Genomic DNA, 25313 nt, shown 5'->3' on the forward strand with positions numbered 1-25313 from the left:
TTAACCTGAACATTTACTGCTAAACATAAAAAAAAATCAAACACATATAATAGAACATTTGTTTTGTTTATGCTGATGCTTGTTTGTCATGTACATCTTGCTGAATGAGCCATATGATATTGTTTTTCAGTTTCTTTTTTGCTTTGTAAAAAGTGTTTAAACCACAGTATAAGTCACAGATGCATAACATGTTCATTATAATAGATACATTTTGCATTGTGCATATTCTTCAATGTGTATTATTGTACTCATTTAATGCTTTTTAATACTGTGAAGTGACATTTTTAATCCATAATAAACAAAAAGAAAAATCTGACGCTTCAGTATGACACCGCCTTTGCAACAACTTCCTTTATAACCACAGTCATGCTTGTGCTTCCGTAGTGATTCACACCAATTCTATTATTAAAATGATTTCCAGTAAACAAGTGAGTACACATGACTTTTTAATTCTTGTAAACATAACAGTAAAAAAAAAACTTTTGACAAAAAATGTTGACATTTTCACACTGGCTCAATCCCATACACTGCTAAGACTTCAAAAACAAACCCAAACAAATCTAGAAGATATGAATGAATGGATCAGATTAATTCTAGATTTTATCTCATGTGGATCTAGCCACAAGAGATTTTGTGGGTTGTCAGAAAAAAATGTATTTTTGAAATATGAAACCATGTATTTTTGGTTTATTGAGATAATTGAAAGCAGCACTTCAAGTGTCTGTACTTTGACACCTTTGTGCTACTTACAAAGTAACCTATGAAATCATGAGAAACTAAAACTGCACATTAATTTAACACATGCATTTCCACTGGGTGGCACAATTGCTTTGTCTAAATTACAGAAGTCATATCTGTGGTTTGATCCAATTTATATTGCTAGAAGATTATTATGTCCAGTTTCACTCTCGTTCTGGGTGTCTGTGTGAGCTCTGGTACTGAGGGCCATCTTTTTGCGGGTGTTTTGACCCCTCCCTAAACAGGGCAAGGACCTTTGCAGCTCTAGGCGGGCATCAGGGCACAGGAAGATGTAGAAGAGGGGATCTAGCAGGGTGTTGAGGCTAGTCAGACCGTAGCACAGGCGATAGATGAGGAAAATGGAACGCTCTAGTCCGCACGGCTCATCAGTCAGCAGCAAGGAGACAAACCTGTATCCGCCCACGAGGTGGTAGGGTCCGAACACAACAATGAAATTGACGGTGATCACAACCAGGATGCCCACAATTTTGTGCCGCTCATGGTCAGAGAGGGAGGGAGATCGTCGGAGTGTTACCCCAATGTGGGCTGAGGTGTAGCTGAGGAGATAGAGAGATGCAGATTAGAAAATGGTATCCCCAAAGGATTCTGTTAAACTATACCAATCACAAAAAGATAAAAGTAGCCCAGTAGCTCCATTATAACTTGCACATTCACACAATCACTCCATGTTCACAGACTCTGGAGTTGGTCAGACTCAAAAAACACAAATTCTTAACATCGTCTTTATAAGTTTTTATTGTATTATTTCAACTTAAGGTAGCCTTTTTACTGTCCCACAAATGTGACCACTTTCAAGACTTAGACATGAAAGAAGTTCTTATGGCATTGGAAAAGGGTAGACCAATTTCAGTTTAGAGTATCGTCACTGGTATCTTGGGGGTAACTCACCCTAGTATGGCACATGGCAGCAGGAAGCCGAGAGCCACTGTGGTGATCTTGAAGTGGGCATATCTGGGGCTGACAGGGTACTGCTCCAGACACAGCAGTCTTTCAGCATCAAACACTGATGGCAGCAGCCCCCACAGGCAGAACAGGAAAGTGAGACTCCACACTGCCACACCTGACATCGCTGCCACCCTGACAGTTCTCACCCTGCGGCTGCTCAGTGGGTACACGATGGCCAGGCAGCGGTCCAGCGCTATCAGGCACAGGAACATGACGCTGGCGTAGACGTTTACGTAAAACACATAGCCCACCAGCTCACAGGTCAGCTGGCCGTAGGGCCAGCGGTGCGCACCCTGGAGGTAAAGAATCCACAAAGGCAGGGTGAGCAGCTGGAGGAGGTCTGACAGCAGTAGGTTGAGGATGTAGACCAGCTGGCAGCCTCCCCCACCTGAGCGGCCCAGGTGGTACAGTCCCCAGAGAGACAGCAGGTTGCTGGGGAGACCCAAAGAGAAGATCAGGCCATAGATACAGGTCAGGCCAAATGTGTCCGTGTCCAAGGGGAAGTTGCAGCTGTCATTGGACATGTCTCTGTTGGTCAAATACCTGACATAGAAAACTACAGGTGACCTCACTCAGACATTGATTGGATTGATACTTACAGGAGGATGACTTGGTGCAGAAATACCCATTCATTCATTCATTCAAAGCAAAAGAAAAAAAAAGACAAAAAGTCTAAGTTTTGTCAACATTCTCCTGTGGGAAAGGTCAGGCTCAGACTTCGTGCTGTCAGTCAACCAGTCTTCAAAGCATCCAGAATCCATCAGGGGAAAAAAACACCTGCGAGGCAGATAGAAAGATCATTCTCAGGTGGTTTAGTATCAGCAGGTGCATGATGATTTCAACCATACAGTATAATGCAATCTCTGTCCAAGACTTTTCACTCACCTCTGAAGACAGCAAGACCGACTTTGTTCCACAAAAGCGCACTGCCCGCTCTGCAGCTGGGTGACCTGTACTCAAGAAATGTTGGGAACATGGTGTCTCGACTGAGCCTTGTCTATTCTGTAATCGTTTCCTCCACAGGAAACCCACTTCTTCAGCTTTAAAGGCAACATCCTGAGGCAGGAGAACGCCTTTCTGTCCCAGAACAAAAACATACACTCTCTCTCTCTCTCTCTCTCTCTCTCTCTCTCTCTCTCTCTCTCTCTCTCTCTCTCTCTCTCTCTCTCTCTCTCTCTCTCTCTCTCTCTGTCTCCCACTCTCTTACTCCAGTAGTAGACACGATGATTAAGGTGGACAAGGGCTGTGAGGGGAGGAACTGATGTAGGGTGTCCACTAATGCTGTTTAGATTGTTGGTTGCTGGCTATGTGCCATTAAACACATTAACTCTTATTCTTAACTGTTCTCCTGTGCCGCCTTTAAACATGCTTTTCAGCACATTTGAATATTGTTTTTATTACATACTGTAGGATGCAGACATTTTATGTAGCAATTTTAGATTCGCTTTCTATAACTAAAGATGTCAAAATCTATTCATACAGTCACATTATGGGGATTAAACACTCAAAAAGTCTCCACAAAGTAAACCATTGAATTCCAGATTAAAGACTTGTTTCTTTGTTAGGAGTAGGGTTAGAGTTTGGACCAGGGTTAGGGTAAGGCAAGTAATGGTTATGGATGAGGTTGAAGAATCTGTTGAAGGCTGCTCGGCTCTGTGGCCACTGAGTCTAGATTTGATCTCATGGTCCTCTCAAATAATCTTGCTTTTGGTTTGACATGGTTGCATTGTTGATTTCTGGTTGACATTTTGGGTGTATGTGATGTGCTGTCGTGTGTGGCTTTGTATTTTGTATAGTGTGTCCTGCGTGTTTTTTGCTTTGTACTGTTTGTTATTGTGCTGTTATATGTTTTAATTGTAAGGGACTGCGGATGAAAATTAGCTTGCATCATTTATGTTAAAAACTGTACACTGTCCCGATAAATAAGTACAATACATTACAGCGTCCTCCTAAGTGACAAAAACAAGCATGTGTGTGTGACACTGTGCACATATCTCATTTACCACAGAGAGGTGATTGACAAGATTAGAAGAAAAAAAAAACAGAGCAGACAAAAACAGCTCTGTAGCACAAACACTTTTTTTGCAGTAAAAGTAAATATAGGAGTTAAATAAAATGCAATGTCACTTAACTGAACTTAAAATGATTAATTTTATTTATACAATTTGTAGACATTGAATATGTTTAATTTAACCAGGGTGAACTTTTCTCAGGCACCACAGGGAGGAAAAAATCTTGCACAATTGAAATTGTTTTGGGGAAGAATGGGTATGTTGAGACAATGGGTGTTAGGCAGTATTTTTGCTACATGGTTTCAAAGGGAGGAGGGTCTAATCAGTCACTTTATTTCCTTTAAAATGTCACAATCTCTGATTTATTGAATAATCCAAGATGGTTACTAATATACTGACTAATCCCCTGAGACATTACTACCACCCTATGCTCTCCAGAGTGCTGCATAAAGGTCTCCATGTCCCTGCAGTATGCAGACCACATTGGTCTTGATGTGCCAGATATCAGCTGTATGCTGCATAGACAGCAAGTCCAATGGGAAGTGCTGCTGGAGAAGCTCCCAGTAGAGAGGCAACATGATAAGTTGTTCCTGCAGCAGGCTGGCTGCATATCAAAGGAAGTATTCTGTTTTTTGCTGGAATTTCATCTTGTCATGGAACAGCGAGTTGTAAACTTAGCTACTGGGCTATTAGAATGCCTAGAGGGAACACTGGTTCAGTAAAAACAAAGTCACAGCTTGAAGTCTCAAGTCAGGTGCCACTTCAAAGAGCTTCAAAATTATGCTCACACAGGAAGTTGCTGTGTGAAAGTGGTAACTGCATTGCTACATTCTTCCGATAATCAAAAAGCCCAGGTGTGGCTCTATCACATCATGAAAAAAGAAAAAATCAGGGCTGATTCTCTCGTCAGAGCTCTAGTAAGGGGGAAAAAAGGGAAATTTAGTAAAACAAATACTGAGGCTTTCATTTTTACTGTTTCAGCCAATGTAGCATCATCACCATATTACTACATCTGAGGCCCTCTGTGGGCAGCTCTGTGGTGTGAGATGTGCATTATAGTATGTACTCTGGGTATATATTATGCAACCCATTGTCAGTTTCACTTCATCAGCTATTGCTCTTATCCACCCCCAAGTCACCACCATATACATACTGCCACATCACTGAACAAAAATGTTAGTTTTCCTTTCTCTTTTTTCAAAATCTGCACAGGTGAGATAAAATTCCAACAGATTTGTAAAAACATTTCAACACAATATGTATATTGTCAGCTCTGCTACTACAGTCCGGTGAGTGGTTTCATTTTAACCAAAGTACTTTTTCTCCTTAGTGCCTGAGCCCTTTGCTTGACCTGGTTTAAGGTTCTTTTTCAAATTTAGCAGCTACAAAAACAATTGTGTGCACCATGATCTCACACTTGTTTGTAGTTTGCAGCACCAAAGTGAACAATTTCATAAAAAAGACTCCACATGTGTTTGCAATTATAATCTGTTTAAATGTATAGCGTTCATAAAAGTTTCTGACATTGACAATCAAACAATCAGACTCCTTGAGGTCATTAGTATGTTCATATCATATTATCTTGATATAAGCACATACTGTGCATAAGTAAAAATGTAATGTTTGTTATAGTGTTGAGTAAACATGCAACTACTAATCACTAATTACATTTGTCAGCTTTTGGGGAAGAGCCACGGGAAAGAGATAGAAGATATTAAAATATGTTCTGTAAAAAAAAAAAAAAGATAATATGGTGTTCAAGTTTTTGTCCATGATCAGGCTGTAAGATGGAGGTTGTCACCATTGTGAGATAGTAGTTTATATGGGGATGATATAATGATATGCCATGTTGCTACTGTTATATACAGTGTATATATATCTTATAAAATATGTCACTTGTTTTAATAAAATCTGGCTTAAACTCCTGTTTGGGCAACATCCTGTACCACTGACCACCAGTTCATTCTCAGGTCAGAACACTCTGATAACACGTTGTAGTGAAAACTTATGGACTTTACCCATACAGTGTATGACAAGTGAAAGTATTCCCTAAAGCTGATAAATCTTCCTGAAGTTGAGACAACCCTTCACTTCTCCTAACTATTTCTCATTCATCTCTGGCGAAAACATTTCTATTACAAGATTGTCTAAAATAAATATTTCAAACAATTTACACAATGATTAAGACCTTTGTTTTCTGGAAAAGGTTCAAATATGAGGCAGAAACATTTCTAAACATGTAAATGCATGTCAGTCACTGTTCAAGTCATTGAGCAGTCACTTAGCATGAGTTATGTTCCAATTAGTTACTCTGCTTTCATTTTTCTCCTGGACCTCCGGCAACAGAGAATCCTGCAGACTGAGACTGAAGCCCAGACAAAGGCTCCAATGAGGAACATGATTAAAAAAAACACATCCAGGCAAAAGTAGGAGTACCAAGGCAGGCTAAAAGCTGCTGAGCGCAGGTGGGCTGCTCCTTGGTTCCTGATGACATACTCAATCCAAAAGATGGCAGTGTCCATAGGAGACATTGGATAGTCACGGTGTAGCTTGGAGAGACGCTGTATGTTGTTGCGGTATGAAGGAGTCTCCAGGATGTCCTTTATAGCCTCCAGGAAGTTGTCTTTGGTGAGTGATTTGGCTTCCACCACCCGAGCTGCCCCACGCACCTTCAGCCGGAGTACGTTGTCAAACTGGTCAAAGAGGAGCGGCAGCCCCAGAACAGGAACGCCATGGTAGATGGCCTCATACATGCCATTGGTGCCTCCGTGGGCTACAAAGACACGAGTCTTGGGGTGTCCCAGGAGATCATTCTGAGGCAGCCAGTCCACCAGCAGGGTGTTGTTCCCCAAAGATGAAGGCTTTTTACCCATAAACTTCCACACTACCTTTTGAGGAAGCTGAGCAAAAGCAGCGGCAATTGCCTCTGAGGCCTCACGAGGCAGGGCTGACACAAATGTCCCCAAAGACATGACCACCACCCCATGCTCCCCGGAGGTCTGCATAAAGGCCTCCAGCTCAGCAGGGAGGGGACGGGCCTTTTTGCACTGGAACCCCCCTATGTAGACCACATTGGGCATGGTTGGCCGAGGGAACTCAAAGACAAAATCTGTCCTCACCAGCCATATATCAGCAGCACGCTCCAAAGATAGCAAGTCTGTTCCAGGAGGGAAGTGCCGCTGAATCAGATCTGAGTACGCAGGATTAATGAAAAAGTGCTGTTCAACAACACTATAAAGATAATGTAACATATTCTTTGTTCGCTCCAGAAAATCCATCTGATCATGAAGTTCACTTCCTGGCACAGGGACATAGGAGACAGGGGAGGGAGCTATGGTGAAATGGCTCTCTCCAGTGTTAATCCAGCGCACGTTGAAAACCATTGGCAGCCTGAGGTAACCACCTAGAAGAACCCCTAGTGTCAGACCAGGGTCAGTTAACATTAAGTCAAACTTGGCATCCTGCAGCTTCTTCATAAAAACAGGGTCATCCAACATTGTGGCAGCTGCTCCAGCAAGAATCTGATGGCCTGTTGCCAACATGGATGTAAGCAAGTTTTGTTGGCAAAAGGTGCGTATAAAAATTGGGAACTTGCGGCACTCCATAACATTTTGTAGCATTCTATTGTAGTACTCCTTGTCTGAATCATCCTCCAGCATGCGCACATTAATAGAGGTATAAATTGAGGAGTTACTGGGGATGTACCAGCTTTTGGCAGAGTGCAGCACAGTGAGGTCGTGGCCTCTGGAGTGCAGCTCCCGAAGGATCACCTCCATGTTGATCCAGTGGCTGCCATCTACAGGCACTACCAGAATCCTGCTGCCTTTACAACAAGTGGGCCAGAGAAACAGGAAGCAAAGCGTTGCCAGGGCTATGGTGATGGGGCTTGACATTTCCTGGGAGAAACAACAGGTAGCAATAGTTAGACTGACAAAAACCCCGTAACACTTAACATTGAGGTGTAGCTGAAAATGCTGGAATGAAAGTGATTTACAACTCTTCATGGCTGCCTAAACCAAACCATTAATTAATTTTGTCAGGCGACAAAAGAATGGCATGTCTAATTTGTGCCAGCGTTACATCACCTAATTTGTGGTGTGACTGGTCACACAGCACAGTGTTACCCACTGCAGAATAAGAAGAATGGGGTTTCTTGCTTCTCCCTTCTTTACCCACAGAAGACTTCGGCATTTAACCTGCTTCTGCTCTTGAGCAAAGGGTCATCTGCAGTATTTTCTAAGCCACTTGACCTTGTCACTTTGTATATTGTATGATCATACAGTGTTAGTATATTTAAACAATCATTATCGTCCAAACATTATATTTACACCATGTTTTTATGGCAGCTGTCCAAAGAAAACCTTGTATCTCCTCTGAGTTTTTTCTATTTTTATGCATTTGGGAAAATTCTTTTTACTTAAGTTAAACAAAGTATTTAAAAGCCCCAAAATGCATTGTCACAAAGTCTTAGCACATGAAAAGTTGATGTTTTGGGTGTGCATGGTTTACTGTAGGACAGTGAGTATTGTGTATGAAGTATGTGGATGAAATTGGACATAATCCTGCGAGAGAAAATACTGTGGGGCTTAATGCTCATATACAAAGTAGGCCAATATATTATTTTTATAGGAATACAGTGATGATCAGCTACTAATCAATAAATTACAGCTATAAACCTGCTTTGAAATAATGGATGCAACCTATTTTACATCTTTAGATTTGTAGGAGTCTGTAAAGAAGATTCACTTCAAACCACAGACGATTGAACTGCGACAAGATGGAAGCTTCACAAAGAAACTGTCACCACTCATCTTATACATGCATCTTTGTATGTCTGCCTTAAAAGTGTGGATCTTCTTCTCTTTGGCCCCATTTAAGTGAGATATGGACCCATATTTTACTTTGCTCCACTCCTAGCTTATCAGTAGCTGGTTGTTAAACTTCAAGGGTTGCACAAAACAGGTTAGCTTATTGCCACATAGATCGTTATCTGCCATGTGACAATGCCAAACATTATAAGTCTGTAATTCTAAGTTATATTTATATAAGTTAAAAATATAAGCCTACGGTTTTATAATATTGCATACACATTTGATCACAAGTCTAAGCAGAGGAATCTTTACTGACAGCATGTTCAGTAGCTGCAGAGACTGAGCCTAAAATGTTATCTAACCCTGGTTGTAATGATAAAACATCAACTTTAAAATTCAACAAAAACAGAATCAAGTTCTGAATAAACACTTTTCGTGCCACATTTTACATAACATTTACTTATTTTTGATTATTATTATTACTATACATACCTTTTTTACTTTATACAGTGGCATAAAAGATGTATAGTCAGAGCTAGTTGATAAGTTGATAAGTTTTTTGTTATATAATTAAAAGTGAATTGAATGCCTCACCTGGTCCTTGCTGTATTACAATCCAGGCATTTGGCTCAAGCTCCAGGTCCTGAGTGAGGTCTTGTGTTTCAATACAGCTTAACCTCTACACAAACGGACCTCTTTCTGTCCAGCCAAAGTCCAGTTTGTGGATTATATGTACCTAACAAAGTTCAAAAGTGTTGTAATAAAGGGCAAAGGTCAATGTTATATGGTAGTGTGCTTATGTAATATTGGTAATGGCTTTTTAGGTGAGTTATCCAACATTTTACACAATTTCTACATTGTCTCAAGTCATTTAAATTCCTCTATGTCTTCCCCCTCATGTCCACTCATTTAAATGAAGTGAGTGCTGATTGGTGAAGTCTTTTGCCAAATCAATATACAATATATAGCAAAAGTCACTCATAAGTGAAGAGATTGTTTAATTGAGCCACCTTAAAGACTTTAGATTTGTTCATAGATGCTAGAATTTGTATTAAATTAAGGAATTTGTTTAAAGTTTACTAAGGAACATTTCATTTGATTGATTTAGTTGTGCGTGCACTATGAGTTTTTGTACGTCTTATACTACTTTATCTTGCTGAGCTCCAAATTTCTTTGGATGACTGTTTTCATTTCTTATAGATTCCTATTTGAGCACTCACTGGCAAACTCCATTTACATGCTTCACAATCTGCCTGAGAAATGTAAAACTGACGTTTATGCTGTTGAGATTGATGAGGAAACCTCGGGAAGAATGAGGGAAAAATCCAAACTGAGACACAGTCAGAGTGTGTGAGACGGGAGTGGCGGGGAAAGAGGGAAGGAGGAAGCAGCAAGGTCACACAGCGGAGGGAAAATAAAGTGAGCAGTCATATCAGTGAACCGCAGCCTTCCCCTCCTCTCCTCTGCCTCTGTGGAGTTATATAAACCTGAGCCAGGGAACAACAGTCAGCTTGAGGTAACAGCAGATGAAGATATGCCGCTTGTGGCTTGCGTGACTCAAGAATTTACAAGGAACATGTATACGTATGTTTACAAAAGTGACATAGTTGAAAAAGACTGATGCAGCCCATTAAGTTGCAAATAAATGCATGTAAGGTAGATTTATTTTGCTTGCATCTTTGCTGCTTTGCTACGCAGTTTGATAAGAGTAACCTGTGCAAAGAGTTTTGTGACTGTGCAGCTCAGGGCCTGTATGTATCAAAGTACAGTATATATTACTATATGTATTTAGTTACATTTAAGAATGCCTTAAAGAGGAAACTTTTTGGAGTTTTCTGGCTAAAAGTAAGAAAATAAGATACTGTTATCAAGCAGCTTGCTCCCACTGCAGCAAATTGGAGCAGTAACCTCAAAGAAGCTCTTAACCATCCATATGATTAATCACATGTGTGCTCAGCGCAGGAATAGCCAATCAGAGACAAGGGATTCATCTACGTCTGTCCAACTGTTCATTCTTCACAAAATCCTTATGTGTTACTGTGCAGAAGCTGTGCAGTGTGATTTTATTTGTCTTTATCTTAAATATCAATGGCAGAAACAAGTGGCCCACTATATAAATAGGGAATGAATTATAGGACCCTGGCGGAAATGAAAACAAAAAGAAAACCAAACTGAAGCAGGAAGGAAAGTCTGCTACTGGTAGAGGGGGTACTTAAGAGAAAATCTATCATAAAGGGTATCAAGTAACACCTTAATAAGTTCTTACAAAACATATGCACAGAGAAAGAGATTGCAAACAAAATCAATGCCAGTTTTATTTTGTCATTTACCCTAAGGAACTCAAAAAAGTGTAACATCCAATCAAAGGTTAATTTCATACAGGAAAGCAGCAGCTGTAACTGGTAAGCTAAAACTACTATTCTGAACTGAATATATTGCTCTAGATAATTTATCATTTATTGTTTATCATGAGTAATGCTATACAGTCATTCCAAAAATGTCTAAGAAGATGCATATGAGCATTTTCAACCCACGGCTGTAGTTATAGCACAGAGGGGGAAACAGCTAGCCTGGCTCTGTCCAACCATAACAAAACCCACCTACCAGCACTACTCACTAATTTACACGTCATATCTTGTTTGTTTAATCTGAACAATAATCTAAGTGTAAAAATGACAATTCGCAGGTTTATGATGGGTCATATGCTGGACTATGTCTTGGCTGGGACCAGTTGCAAGGCAATGTGCAGAGAGTACAGGAAGATACTGCACCCGGTTACATACTCTCAGCAAGAAGTATGAAAGGCATCACAGTTTTATGACAGTCAGAGCAGTCAATAAAAATTAATCATGATATAAATGTTATTATGAAGATTATGCTTGACATAATGTGATGTAAAGCAATTTACAGAAACACATGTTTATTTGTAAAGGCATTATAAAACAGTACAAATTTGCCTTTAGCCTTCTTCTTAAAAATATAATGCTATTAGGTTCCCCAGAGTGTCATAAATTAACAAAGCATATTAAATTCTTTTTTTGACATTCATATGCTATAAACCGCTTCTGCTTTGGAGAAAATCATAGGTTTACATGGAAGTTAGAACAGCCTGAGGAGCAGCTGAGATCATAGGCTGAGAAGTGATGACCCCCGGCTGGGTGGTCATCATATATTGCTGGGCACCCATGAGCCCTGGCTGGGCGTTGATGATGGTGTGCGTCTGCTTGCGTCTCTTGATCTCTCTGGCCACCTGGCACCAGGAGCACACGTTGCAGAAAGTGGCATATACGCAGTCAGCTGTCATGTCACCCTGATCAGACACAAAAAAAGATTAATACAAGCTTTCTGAAACTGTTGACCAAATAGGGCTTTCTGGCTCTTCTTTTTGTCTATATTTACCTGTATTCCATAGCGGTTACGCACAGCAACCCTCAAGGACATAGAAATAGGTGGAATGCATGTTGGGATGCACGCCATCTGTGTGCTGGTCCATAGCATATCCAGCAGGGGGAGACAGAAACACTCCCCAAACTCAGAGGTGGTTTTGCAGGCAAAGCAAGGAAAGCACCAGTAAGCAAAGCAACCTGATGAGGAAAAGATAAGAGATAACAGGCAGTAAAAGGCTTTATGTCAAGACGCAGTCAGAGGGTCTTTATCATGGGAAGGTTCAAAATAGCCCTGGCAGTTTCATAAAAGGTTTCAGATTTCAGATTAGCACATTCTAAGTTGAGACTTTGGTCGAACACGTTGTTTGTTCCTTACTATGTGAAAATGGAATAAAGTTGCTGAAGTAGCCAGTCTGAGTTTTTCAAGCAGTTTGCAGTTTTTATTCCCTATGGATATGGGTTTGCAGTATTCTTCACATCGAAAGCCCTTAACATTCAAATGCCACTTTGACAATAATTGTAAGTTTCAGTGGAAGGAAAACATGTGACACGCTAAAGGGAAGCAGACTTACAGACATTTAAATCATCGAAGCAGTCACAGATGCCAGTGCTCCACTGGTTGGAGTGGACAGCGATCAGAGTCGGAGGCTGAGGTTGAGGCTGCTGGTTGTTGATGAACACATTCGTTGCCATGGTGATCACTCAAATAAGGAAGGCCTGAGAATAAAAACAATCACAACTTTTTCTCTTTTTTTTTTCTCATGGGGGTCTTTCTATGTTGCACCTTTTCAAAGTTGACCTGCAGCCCAAATGTCTGAACAAAGCTCCCGGGACGCTCGCTGGTTCAGAAGCTTTCCTTCCTTCAATTGTTCTGCGTCATGATATGGGTCATTTAAATCCCCATGACAGTGTTCACACCATTAACTCACACGCTCTGTGTGCACTATCACATGGTGACAGCTGTTTACTATTAATCAAAACACATTTTTGCAGGAATTTCACTGGAGCCTGAAGTTACTGATAATGTAAATGTCTCAGCAGTTGAGCTTCCTTGCATGCATAGTCCAGTAGCCAACTATTCGGTTTTCTTTGCAATCCTTTTTTTTAATTTAAATTTGATAATCACTCACCTGATGTTGATGTGTGCCTCTCTGTGAACACAGGTTGGATTTCAATGGAGCAAGAAGTGGCATTTAGCACATCAAGGGAGGATTTAGCAGATTTGCATGTGTAGTTTGCATAGGACTGAGATCACTGAGATTCATTTGATCAACTTAACAAGGACAGGCTTTGATCTATACAAATTTTATTGTACCGTTCAAGAGGACTCACATAGTTATAAATATGAAAAATTTGAATATAAATGGATGTGAATCGCTCTAGCCATTAAAACAAACAGAATTCATGAATGTAAATGCAAATGGCAATTACGACAATAGGATAAAAGTTTATAAAGCATCAGAAAAAGAATACGTAATGAAAATTATGGATGTCACAGAGGCTGAATGTCTGCTCACAGTATCTCTTGCTTTATTTGATGATACATTCTCTATGTAACCCTCATGTGTTGATCTGTAATCAGCTGTTCAGTGACATTCCTCAGAGGCAGAAATCAGTATCTCTCTCATTTCCGAGTAGCATGAAAGCACTGGTCCTGGCGAGGAAAAGAAGTCCATGGTGGTGATGACGTTTGTTTCAGTAATAATGATGCACTGATGAATTCAGCCTTTGTTCTTATCAGGCAGCCATGTTAACGAAGGTAATGGGATTCATTCTTGTTTTGATTTCTCTTGCTATTTGACACCAGGTGCAGGGCCCGCAGAAGCAAGCATACACGCAGTCATTACAAACTGTACCCTGTGAAGACAGAGGGTGAGAGGTTAAACATACATGAATCAAACAGTAATGGGATAAAACAAAGTCATCCAGCTTGTTCACACTCACAAATATTTGTTTACAATGTGCAATACAGATTTATTTGCATAAATGTTGCTGATATTTCTGCCACAATCAGTAATCATTGTTAGATTCCACCTAAACAAATCAGCTGGACCAAAGGAACACTGTGTACTGCAACCCTCTTTAATGACCATACTACATGAATTACTGGATGTTGTAATCCAGTAATTCATGTAGTATGGTCGTAAACATAAACAGGTTTAAGACTGAATAGAGATCAGATAAACCCTGACTGTGACACTGACTTTTATGCTGGTAAACACTATGCTAGTATTGACACAGGTGAAGTGCATTTTATTTACATCTGGTCCAACACCAAAAAGCCTCAGTCATGGCACACGGTTGAACAGTTTTTATTTATGTATTTTTACCTCAATGCCATATCGCTGGCGTACTGACACCCTGAGGGCTGTGGTCATTGGTGGGATGACTCCAAAAGCGTCCAGCAGAGGTAAACATAGACACTCCCCGGCCTCACGCGATGTCTTACAGGTGAAGCATGGAAGGCACCAAAAGGCAAAGCAACCTAAAAAATATTTATGACATAAGAATGTGCTCATTTGAGAGATCATGTCCAAATATCCCTTCTTGAACATTTAAGCCTCCTGACGCATTGCTGTAGTGCCCATAAAAAGAGTAAATAAGTCAGAATATCAGCTTTGGGGTTCAGATTTGCAAGTGATGAAGTTACTTTCTTTAAGGTTAACTGTTAGTTTGCATTATCATATGGAGCATCAAGAGTGGTAATGCATAACAAAGCCCACATACTTCACTACACCTACAGATCTCCAATCTGCCGCCTGTTGGCATTCCTATGAACCCAGATCAGTCTGAATGATCAGTGTGGTTTCAGTTCTATGCACGTGACAAGGATTAGATTATGGGTGCTTGTCTCAACATGTGTCCTGAAAATTGTAACTTAGTTAAGAATCAACATAAAAAAGTAGTTCACTTACACTGGGGCAGGTCATCAAAGCAGTCACAGATGCCAGAGGTCCATTGGTTGGATACAGTATTCATGATGAAAGGCCGGGGTTGGGTCACAACCATATTTTCAGACATGGCAACAGCTTCTGAAGGAAACATATAGATAACATAAAATATAAAACTGCTGAAAATCGTATATGTGAGCAATATGAGTCCTGATGGGGGACATATCATGCTTTTTGTGATTTTCTGTCATTTATGTACTGTTATGATGTCTATGTTAAACATAGTCAAGGGTCCAAAACTTGGGGTGAACATATCTCCCTGAAAGCCAAAAACCAGGGATGTCATTGCACAACCCTCAGTTGGGAGCAAGATCAAAGTCAGCACCAAATTTGTCATATTTGGGTCAGTGCCAGATTTTAAATCCTAGTGATGTCATAAATTCAAGGCCTCAAGGCAGTTTTTCAGTTTCTTGCATTAAGAGTGATGCATGTTCAGGCAACTTTACTACACTGCCCTGGGCCATGAAAATTGCATATCTGTTATTAAGTAAAAACCTCTTATCTCCAAGAAAAAAAAGGCTTGATGGTAGGAGGACAGGTCTGGAGATAAGAGTTAATCTACCTTTGTTTTTGAAGAGTTTCAGAATTTATTATGATATAATATAGTTATTATATGAGGCAATCCTCCACCTTGAGTTAAAATGTGAAAGTCATCTAAATCCAATGCTCATAATAGAAATTAATGTTTCATCCATTTGAGCCAAACTGTATTTTTTCTCCTATCTCCTATGATAACAGTAGAAAATGTAAATTTAAATGCTGCCAATATGTCAGTATTCCCGTCTTGACTAAGTGGATTTTCTTACCTTATTGTTCTTCAAGGGAGAGGGAGCAGTGTTTTTTCAAATCTGCAAACCGGATGACTGTTGAGTTTGCAGGGCAACGGGGCATCTTATAGACACACTGGAGAGCAGTGAACGTGACAGGACAGCAGAGTCTGCATGTCACCAACTGGTCTGTCCAGTCTGACGTGTGTCAACACCTCTGAAAATCAGACATGAGGCTATCTGACCATCACAGATATTTTGAAGCTTCAGACGTCATCACACCCCATAACACACATTACCTCATATTTAAAGTTCACTAGTCTGTTCTTAGACAGCAGTATGTGATAAGAACAAAAGAGAATGTCTTGTACAGTATTCCTCCTCTCTGCCACAGTGACATGCAGCTCTATGGCTTTGTTTGAATGTTTCAGAGTTCTTTGTCACGTTCACTGAGAAGCTGTTGAATCTGCCATTTCCTTGAATTCACATCTCCTCATTGTTTTCAGATTAGCATCGCAACATTTGAGGTGGTTGTTTTATTAGAATTAATTTCAGTTGAGACAGTCATGTCAAGATTTAACCATTTATTGTAACAAAATGCATTTTAGTTTGGTGGTGTGGCTCTCGTCATGTGATGCCTTGAGCTCACAAACTCCCTGGCAGAGCCTGAGATACACAACATTTGATGGACCTGACACATAAAAAAGAAACATTCAAAATTCAGAACAAAACTGAGTGCTATAGAAGGGGAGGCAGGGGTTATATGCAGACTGAATGGGTGGCAAAGGTTCATATAGACTATTGAGAGAAGCAGGTTGTGGACATACATGATTGAAGGGTATATGGAACATGTGTCTATAAACTGACTGCCTGCGTGAATTCAAAAAAATTCAACACAAAATATTTGGATTTTTTTGTATATTAATGGTAGGGCCAATTCAAACTTGAAGACAGCTGAGGAGATGTTTGTAGGAAAAGCAATAATAGCAAAAATTAAAATGTAGAACTTCTGGGTTATCATGAAGGATTACAACAGGAACATTTACAAATTTGCATAGTTGTTGCCAGTGTCACAAGTCAAATTGTCAATAGCTGTCAATGCTACGTCATTTTAATAATTCCTGGTTGTTGTTGTTTATCATAATCCTAAATGATGGACAAAACTATAACTAAACACTTACTTGAGTAATAAAAATGTTTCTTTTTAGGTAGCAGTGTGGGCAGGAATGGCAATGTCAGTTTGTCATTTGGTTGGTCCAGACAGAAATATCTCTATTGGAGAGATTGCCAAATGTTTTCTACAGACATCCATGGTCCCAAAAGGATTATTTTGGTGATCCCCTGACTTTTCCTCTAGCACCACCATTTTGGCCATTTTGGTTTTAAGTGAAATGTCTCAAGAACTACAGTGTTGGGTGAATTACCATAAAATTTAGTACAGAAATATATGATGTCCAAAATGGCTTAAAGCTGGAGTGCGGGACTTTTGTCTCCCCCTTCTGGCAGTGAGAGTAATTACAAAAACACTGTCAACTTGTGCTTATGTCATAGGCACTGCCGTAGCCTATGCCACTGCGACTGTTGTGGCTGTAAAACGGTGGATAAATTGTTTTGAGCGTCACACAACCCCCACGAAATGATTCCTTCCACTATCAGAATTTTATCTATTGGATCCAATAACATTGGGAAAGGCTGAAGGAGCCACACGATTAAATTATTTTATCCTCATTCAAGTTAGCAGAGAGCTAACTGGAAGTTAGCCAGCTTGGCCGGTGGAAGTCTCTGGGTGTGCAACAGCCAGAGTGGGAATGTCCTGCCCAGCATGAGATTTAAAAACTCTGTATGCTGTGAAATACAGAGAGATTGATTTGGCAGTGATAGACTTAATCAGCATTGTGTGAACTCCTTTGGCAAGGGTTTTTCAATGTAATTAATGTTTCATTTATATGTAAAAGTTCAGCACTGTAGGTTTAAACTACTGGCATTCCCATCAGCCTCAGATTGATAGCATTTAGCTGCTGTGCTTAAATACAGTCTCACAGAGCTGCTAGTATGGCTGTAGACTATATGAAGATCCATGAAATCAGCCAAAATAGTTTGTGGTGTATTATTTATTATTTCCCTGCAAATCATGCAAAGTGTTAAAACAGTAAAACTACAGTAAAATCAGTTACTAAGCTATTGCTATGAGATTTGGTGAGCAACCTTTGATTTGGCCACTGAATGTGGAAGTGAATGCTCTATTTGTCCTCATTAATTGATAATTCTTCATAAAATAAGAAAACTAAACTTACTAAGACAGACTTTGGGAGTAATGTGACATTTGGTTTCCATACATTCAGGAAAAGTTTACACTATCATTTTGAAAAGTGGCATGTGCAGTTCTCTTGCTTTACCTTGTTGACAATGTCAAACTCATATTTTGAAATGCAGGTTTTATTGTCTTTGTGTATTGTTTGTTAATGTATTCTTACTAAAGGCATCATCAGTGGTACTTTTCCATTCTCCCAAAGGAAATATACCAATCAGTGACTTAAAATTGCATGCAAAGTTCCCCCTGCTTTAACATTTGATTCACTTTTGTGCTGCTTTTCAGCACAGACTTAACTTTTCTTTCTGTGAGACACATTGTGTCCCCGCTGAAATCTCTGAGGTAACAAGGAGTGGCGGCAGACCGGAGGAAATGTGATTAAATCAACTCCTGTACCCTGCAGGGACAGGCAGCAGCGGAGGCCAGATGAAAGAAATGTTGGACATGTCTAGACCAAGTGCGCCCCCTGCAGGGAGGTTAGGGCAGTGTATCTGGCTGAGGAGGAGGAGGAGGCGTGGGATGCTGCTCTTCTCTTCAGCTCTCTGGAGATCTGGAGCCAAGATAGCGGGTAGCAGCAGCATCCATACAGGCAGTCGCTCCAAACACTCCCCTGTAAGACACAGAGAGGACTGAACACATGTGGGAGGTGCGAACAAAAGGTGAACATTTACATTTAGGTGCAAAAAAGACATGTTTGATGATATACAATGCAGCAGTTCAGCACTTCATGTACCTGTGGTCCTCTGTTATGAGTGTATACTCACATCTTTTGTAAATAACAGTATTACTTATAGTTAGTTAGACTCTTGTCTGGTGGTAAAATCTATAGTTTTACCACATTCCTTTTTGATAAATGTAAGACAAACAAACAAGTGTTACAGAGGACCAAATTTAGTAAATACACCAATAATAATGAACAAAAAAGAGTAATGTATAGTAATGAAAGGCTGCTTGTAGTCTTTACTCTTAGCAACAGCAACCAGGATAAAGGCCTTGTCAGTAATGTCAAGATGGAAATGTTGGTGGGTGAGATATGAAAAATCAATAAAGTCTGAGAAACACAAGAAGGCCAATCCTTATTGTTCCATGTGCAGCCTGTGCATGTGATTTCTCCTTCAGGATACTGAGTCAGCGCTGCAACTTAGAGCCCAATAAGCTTTGATTACTGCAGTACTGTTAGCTTCATCACTGTCAAGTCAAAACATTATACTTAGACATCAACATCTCAAAAGAAAAATCAAAACTTTAATTCTAACTTGACTATTATGCATTGAGTTTACTTTACCAACAGGATATTTATGAAAAATACATATATTAATACCAACTAACATTTACACTCTCTTTGGTGAGCAGCACACTCAACACGCTGTCTCTCTCCTGTGCCTTCTGCCTCCCTTATTTACTGTGGGAGGGTGACATTAACAACTAAAATTATCACACCGCCCCCAAACATCATTACAGGTCTGAGGATGTGAATACAACACGCAACTTTCTGATGTAGAGTTTGTATGCAGATACAACTATATCATAATATACATAATCAAATGAGAATATAGCATCTGAACTACTAGTTTGCATTGATATGTTTGAATAATTTGTTGGTTTATTTAGTGTATTAAGACGCCCTGACAGCTGCTACATGGACAAGTACACAGTTACACTGTGCAAATTTAGAAGATGCAAAGCTATCAATACAATAACATACAAATAAGAATGAAAAACGTGCATAATTATGAGCATGCAAGACCAAAAACAGCAAGTTTATTGTGATAAAGAAAAGAAAATGTGGTGGTATACACATAAACACAGTTTACACACAAATATTGGTAGATATCCAAATGAGGTTGGTGTAATCTATAGTTATATCCTAATGATACATGCTGTTACAGCATTATCTCCCTCCCCCCGTAAGTACTTCTCTTGCTTTACAAACAACCTACATGCTGAGACTTGTTTTCATAAGAACTTCTGGCACCTTCCTAGCTCGTGCTCTGCAGTATTGACAGCGATCCACAGCCCACTCCACCTCCAGAGAAGCCAACATTACCAACCACCTCCTTCTGGGATGGCAGCTCTCCAGCTCCTGCCTGCCTGGCCTCCAACCACTCCCACCTCCAGCCTTATCTCTGATTCTCTTCACTGTCCCAGAAACGACAAAGGCTCGGCTTATCCAAAATCAAACTCACAACTTGGCCTGGCATGTGCCTGTTTGCATGTGGAACAACTGTTTCGAGCTATGGGCGCTGATCAGTGATGGAGACCTGATGTCTATCAGGATGTGGGGGTCATGCAGGCAGGTGTATGAGTGTTCAATGTGGACAAACAGCACAGCAGTGAAGCAGTGGGTGGGTATCCTCAGCAGCTTGCTGTATCTTAAAAGCACTAACAGTATGTTGTTTATTCATTAAATTATTTATAACTCTAGTGCAGATTTAATAAATGTGTCCTGCATTCTCAGCATAAGATTCTTCTGATGTCACTATATAGACTAAACCATTGTTTGCATTGCATAATAAAGTAATAACTGTGTCATTAGGCACACGTACTTAATTTTGCCGCTATTTCCCATGTGTGCTTTTATTGTGTTTCATCACTGAACCGTCTCCATCTCCTCAGCAGTAATCATAATTATTCAAAGCACCAGCAGCTCTGCGTAATTGAGCCGGGGATACAGTGTGGTATGAGCGAAAGCAATCAGCTGCATTGTTCAAGGCAGTATTTATCACAACATCACAACAACAGGGGCCACTCCACTTGAATGAAAGAATTTAATCGTTACTTGTGAGAGTGAAAGTTAACTCTCACATTCCCACGCGAACGAGGAAAACATCTTAAAAGCTGCATGAGCAAAGCTGTCAAGTTAGCTGTCAAATGTTAAGTATAGCGGTCAAAGCTGTTGAACCAGTTATGGCAATTGCAGTGTCGCGCAACCTGTTGAAATGTTATCAGTCCATTAGCTTTGTTTGAGCACAGTCAGGTCTTTCAGTGTTTGGCATTGCTAATGTTTCCCATGGGATTCAATTAATGATAAAATAATGGAAGTCAGTGGAAGACAAATTGTTATTTTTTCCACTAAGTCCAAAGCACATGAGTCTTTGCAAAGACATATTGTCCTCTTAATTTAGGCAAAGTGCTGTGAGTCTATCAAATGTTTTATATGAAAGGATGAGGCTGGCGTTATTCTATGTTTTGTATTGTCAGCAAATCCAATTAAAAGACCAAAACCAACAATTAATTAGTCTCATAATATTTTTGCCCTTTGCTACCCTGTTGGTAGCGTTCAGCCCCAAGCCCGTTTGTTCTTACTGAAGAAGTAAACCTTTAAAAATGGGTCACAAATATGTAGTTTGAGTTTTTAATAAAGACTCAGGGATTTCCTAAAACAGTTGGGCACTGTAGGTTTTTGCAAATGTTACTTAAACAGGAGTAATTGGTGAATTTGTTGGGAACTATTTTTCAGTGAATGAATACACTTTCTCTGCACAAGTGAGTACTTACGATACCAGGACCAGAAGTCAAGTTGAACTACGGGTGCCATGTTTATTACAGTGAAGGAACATATCACCCAGTGCCCAGTTTTTCCTTTAATTTGTCACCCATGTCTTTCCCACTTACCCTGTATGTTGTTAGTAGTACACTTTTCTTCCATTGGAACTATTTTTGACTCAAGAAATAAGTTTTAAATTAAAGATGAAAGGTAACAGACAGTTGAGGAGTAAATGAAGCAACTAGTGATATATTTTAGATTTTTTCTTTCATACTCCTGTATGCTGTATTACCTGTATGCCGTATCGTTCCCTGACAGAAGCCCTCATGGCTAATGAAGCTGGAGGTACACAGCCGATACAGTCCAGCAGAGGCAGGCAGGGACATGCACCCACCGCACTGGTCACCTTACAGGTAAACACTGGGAGGCAGCACAGGGCAAAGCAGCCTGCACACACATACAGGGTCAAGTCACAATACACAAAAAGATGACAATTGATGTTTTTCTTTGTTTGTTTGTTTTACAACAGTCCAACATTTCAGGAAATGCACTTAAGCTGTCATTGAGCACAGATGGTCAAATGTACTTTAAATCCACACTGAATGGTTCATGTTTGGACACTTACAGTCTCCTATGTCTTTATAGCATTCACACAGGCCAGTGCTCCATTGCCCTGCATCTTGAACCCTGCTTTGCGGCTGGACCTGGACCACCTGTCGGGACATGGCTGAGCTGCTCATCCACGACTGTAAAAAAGAGGTGGGGACTGTTGTAGTCAGAAGATATGGGTCACAGCCAGACTATAACTCCAAGAACATTCATTGTTTTTTCTAGATCTGATGTTCCTCATGTGTTTTGAGCAGAACATATTGTTTTTTCCATTCTGTACATACATACAGTATATACACAGTAAAGTCTCATAATCATTTTCATTAAATCAACTCATCTTTAATCATTCAACTTGTTGTGTTTAGATACATTCATCAGTTTTAAATCAGATCCATTTAAATGTCTAGTTATCACATTCAGAGCCATTATGCCATTAAGTTATTATTGTGAGTTCAGATCTTGTCAATTCAAATGATGAGTTGACCAAACTTATCACTCAAAGTTCACTAATCATTCGTACACTGTATTTAGGATAAAATTCTCCAGAAAGCCTTCTTTCATTTCTGAAAAGTTAAAGCTACAATAATAAATATTTTGTTATAAACAATGGATCAAATGACTACATGTAATGTGAAAGTGGTGACTCATAGTGACTGAGCCACAGAGAATTATCAACAGCTCTGTTGCTGAATATTAGATATTGGACTTATTGACCAAGTGGATATAAAAAGACATAAAATGAATGCTAATGTTGCCCCCAAGTGACACCAAAAACAAAAAAAAAACTAAGCTACTGCAGCTTTAAATGATGGAGGCTTGTTATGTGTCTTTTTAGCAACCCTGTCTTGTACAAGCATGTTTTATTGAAAACATAATGGCAGCTATGTTATGTTTTTTACCAACATAAACTTTAAAAGTGAACATATTTGCAAAGCTTTCACTCAGTGCATTTAATTTGTTTTCCCTTTACAACTACATTGTTGTTTATATGGTGACCAGTATGGTAAAGCAATTCAAAGCAGTTGGTTAAGGTTATGGAAAGATTGTGATCTTGCCTTAATGGTTTAAGATGTCAAAACCACCATGACTACATGACAGGACACATCGACTTTTTAAATATTTAACCAAACAACGTCTTACCATAACCTATTATGGTGGCGTAAATCTGACAACACATGCAGCGCAACACACAAACCCTTATCTGAGATTAAACATTTACCCTCCTCCAAAATGTATTTGGCAAAGCAAATTAGTACATAAGCCTGTTTAGTAAGGCATAACATCAACATCTGAATTACAAACTTGCATCTAAGGGAAACTATGACTAAGGTGCTGATTACAGTTACAAAAACGTGTAATCCTGAGATAAACCAAAGCCAACATCCACCGGAAACCGCTATCAGAAGGTGGTAGATTCCACTCAAACTTCCCCTTTCTCTGGTACATGCATGGCTGAGCCAGCCTGCTGTGCTTTAACAAATGATTTACCTTTTTAGGCAGCATGAAGTCCAGTTGAAAATATAACCAGCCTTGTTTTAAAGAACAGATGACTTACCTGTGTTTAGAGTTTTTTTTTTTCAGTTACCAAAATCCTTGGAAATCCATGTATTGGGCACACTTTTCTTCTACTGTGTTTGACTTTTACTCTCTTTATGTCTTCCTGCTTTGTCTTTCACATTTCCGTGTGCTCTTTGCATGACTGCAGTGTTTTGGTGTAAATATGAAACTGTCAGATAAGACAAGTAAACAAGGCAGACACCCAGTTCCCGTGACAGTTAACTCTGCTGACAACGATGTATTTGGAGTACTCATTGAGAGATTAGTTGATGTTTAAAAAGATGCCCAGACACCAGGAATTTCAGTCTAAGTATTTCCTTACAGTGGGATGGTCAATTCCACTTCATTCAGTAACTTTCACTTATTGCCCCTATGTAAAAGAAGATGTTTTGGTTTGAGTGTTACTCCACCGGACACTGATTTCTAACAGTTGAGTAAGAGACGTAAGAAATCACAAAATGTCATCACAGATCACTTTTATGAAACTTCAAACCATCAACCATCCGAAAATCAAACCATTGACAGTAATAGGATTTCAGAGAGATCATTCTCAATGAGGCAGTGCAACATTAAAACAGTTTCTTCTAGGATATCTGATTTCTCATTGTTCAGTCAGAAGTGAGTTTAAGACAGATCAGGAAGGGCCCACAGTGAATCCTACCCTTATCAAGCAAAACCAGTCAACTCTTCCATAAGGGCTGTAGCTGACACATATGATCACACAGAAGATTAACAGAGGGGAAATTCATGGTTAGTTAAAAGTGTCACATCTACGTAAACATGTAAAACTTGATTATTTACAGTCACAGCTGACAATGACAATTTAATTTCTACAGTATACTGTATGTCAGAGGTGACAAAAAGGCTGAAAATGAAGGAAACTGGAAGGAAGGAATTTGCCACATTTAGCTGTTTATGTCTCGATTGAAGATATAATAAAAAGATCAAAAATAACTGACCGTAAGGTTTTCACAGTATAGATTTTACAACCATTCCAGTAAACAGTTGAGTAAGAGACGTAAGAAATCACAAAATGTCATCACAGATCACTTTTATGAAACTTCAAACCATCAACCATCCGAAAATCAAACCATTGACAGTAATAGGATTTCAGAGAGATCATTCTCAATGAGGCAGTGCAACATTAAAACAGTTTCTTCTAGGATATCTGATTTCTCATTGTTCAGTCAGAAGTGAGTTTAAGACAGATCAGGAAGGGCCCACAGTGAATCCTACCCTTATCAAGCAAAACCAGTCAACTCTTCCATAAGGGCTGTAGCTGACACATATGATCACACAGAAGATTAACAGAGGGGAAATTCATGGTTAGTTAAAAGTGTCACATCTACGTAAACATGTAAAACTTGATTATTTACAGTCACAGCTGACAATGACAATTTAATTTCTACAGTATACTGTATGTCAGAGGTGACAAAAAGGCTGAAAATGAAGGAAACTGGAAGGAAGGAATTTGCCACATTTAGCTGTTTATGTCTCGATTGAAGATATAATAAAAAGATCAAAAATAACTGACCGTAAGGTTTTCACAGTATAGATTTTACAACCATTCCAGTAAAGAAAGCTTTGAAGGAGCAAAGGAGTAAACTGAGAAGATCAATACCTTGCTCAGTTAGAGTGGTATTAATCTTCTCATTCAACTCTCGGCAAAAAAGCAAATAAACATATTTCCCAAAATTTCACACTATTCCTTCAGGCTT

General features: G+C 39.6%; 5 protein-coding genes across 6 annotated transcripts; all 5 read right to left on the minus strand.

Moving 5' to 3' along the window:
• Positions 1–856: 856 nt before the first annotated feature.
• On the minus strand, positions 857–2685 carry si:dkey-165a24.9 (G-protein coupled receptor 4). Its single transcript, XM_042400951.1, has 3 exons — positions 2590–2685; positions 1648–2481; positions 857–1295 (listed from the first exon to the last, which is right to left on the minus strand). The coding sequence occupies exons 2-3, from the start codon at positions 2226–2228 to the stop codon at positions 872–874; spliced, it is 1005 nt and encodes a 334-aa protein (XP_042256885.1). The 5' UTR covers positions 2229–2481; positions 2590–2685; the 3' UTR covers positions 857–871.
• Positions 2686–6022: 3337 nt separating this feature from the next.
• ugt5g1 (UDP glucuronosyltransferase 5 family, polypeptide G1) lies at positions 6023–9245 on the minus strand. Its single transcript, XM_042401144.1, has 2 exons — positions 9122–9245; positions 6023–7612 (listed from the first exon to the last, which is right to left on the minus strand). Exon 2 carries the CDS (start codon positions 7607–7609, stop codon positions 6023–6025), a length of 1587 nt encoding a protein of 528 aa, XP_042257078.1. The 5' UTR covers positions 7610–7612; positions 9122–9245.
• Positions 9246–11615: 2370 nt separating this feature from the next.
• Positions 11616–12606, minus strand: LOC121889894 (placenta-specific gene 8 protein-like). Its single transcript, XM_042402118.1, has 3 exons — positions 12486–12606; positions 11927–12111; positions 11616–11837 (listed from the first exon to the last, which is right to left on the minus strand). Exons 1-3 carry the CDS (start codon positions 12604–12606, stop codon positions 11616–11618), a joined length of 528 nt encoding a protein of 175 aa, XP_042258052.1.
• Positions 12607–13420: 814 nt separating this feature from the next.
• LOC121889473 (cornifelin homolog B-like) lies at positions 13421–15687 on the minus strand. Of its 2 annotated transcripts, XM_042401452.1 has the most exons (4): positions 15671–15687; positions 14829–14945; positions 14244–14398; positions 13421–13770 (listed from the first exon to the last, which is right to left on the minus strand). In XM_042401452.1, the coding sequence occupies exons 2-4, from the start codon at positions 14932–14934 to the stop codon at positions 13651–13653; spliced, it is 381 nt and encodes a 126-aa protein (XP_042257386.1). In that variant the 5' UTR covers positions 14935–14945; positions 15671–15687; the 3' UTR covers positions 13421–13650. The 2 variants fall into 2 exon arrangements, with proteins under 2 accessions (XP_042257386.1, XP_042257385.1); XM_042401451.1 differs by lacking the exon at positions 15671–15687 and having other exon boundaries at positions 14829–15045.
• Positions 15688–17756: 2069 nt separating this feature from the next.
• Positions 17757–22180, minus strand: LOC121890152 (placenta-specific gene 8 protein-like). The gene is made up of 3 exons (XM_042402438.1): positions 22055–22180; positions 21722–21876; positions 17757–18552 (listed from the first exon to the last, which is right to left on the minus strand). Exons 1-3 carry the CDS (start codon positions 22167–22169, stop codon positions 18391–18393), a joined length of 432 nt encoding a protein of 143 aa, XP_042258372.1. The 5' UTR covers positions 22170–22180; the 3' UTR covers positions 17757–18390.
• Between the last annotated feature and the right edge of the window lie 3133 nt (positions 22181–25313).

Source organism: Thunnus maccoyii, chromosome 22 (genome assembly GCF_910596095.1).
Source record: "Thunnus maccoyii chromosome 22, fThuMac1.1, whole genome shotgun sequence".
Classification (NCBI taxonomy): Eukaryota; Metazoa; Chordata; class Actinopteri; order Scombriformes; family Scombridae; genus Thunnus; species Thunnus maccoyii.

Excerpts from the sequence above, each read along its gene's own strand:
- si:dkey-165a24.9 (XM_042400951.1), bottom strand. The coding sequence starts at position 2,228 with ATGTCCAATGACAGCTGCAACTTCCCCTTGGACACGGACACATTTGGC. Across the intron at positions 1,296-1,647 it reads CTGCCATGTGCCATACTAGG|CTACACCTCAGCCCACATTG; the intron begins GTGAGTTACCCC and ends CTATCTCCTCAG.
- ugt5g1 (XM_042401144.1), bottom strand. The coding sequence starts at position 7,609 with ATGTCAAGCCCCATCACCATAGCCCTGGCAACGCTTTGCTTCCTGTTT.
- LOC121889894 (XM_042402118.1), bottom strand. The coding sequence starts at position 12,606 with ATGGCAACGAATGTGTTCATCAACAACCAGCAGCCTCAACCTCAGCCT. Across the intron at positions 12,112-12,485 it reads CTTCGATGATTTAAATGTCT|GTTGCTTTGCTTACTGGTGC; the intron begins GTAAGTCTGCTT and ends TTTCCTCATCAG. Across the intron at positions 11,838-11,926 it reads GTAACCGCTATGGAATACAG|GGTGACATGACAGCTGACTG; the intron begins GTAAATATAGAC and ends GTGTCTGATCAG.
- LOC121889473 (XM_042401451.1), bottom strand. The coding sequence starts at position 15,033 with ATGATATGTCCCCCATCAGGACTCATATTGCTCACATATACGATTTTC. Across the intron at positions 14,399-14,828 it reads CTTTGATGACCTGCCCCAGT|GTTGCTTTGCCTTTTGGTGC; the intron begins GTAAGTGAACTA and ends AATATTTTTTAG. Across the intron at positions 13,771-14,243 it reads GCCAGCGATATGGCATTGAG|GGTACAGTTTGTAATGACTG; the intron begins GTAAAAATACAT and ends CTGTCTTCACAG.
- LOC121890152 (XM_042402438.1), bottom strand. The coding sequence starts at position 22,169 with ATGAGCAGCTCAGCCATGTCCCGACAGGTGGTCCAGGTCCAGCCGCAA. Across the intron at positions 21,877-22,054 it reads CTATAAAGACATAGGAGACT|GCTGCTTTGCCCTGTGCTGC; the intron begins GTAAGTGTCCAA and ends ATGTGTGTGCAG. Across the intron at positions 18,553-21,721 it reads GGGAACGATACGGCATACAG|GGGAGTGTTTGGAGCGACTG; the intron begins GTAATACAGCAT and ends TGTGTCTTACAG.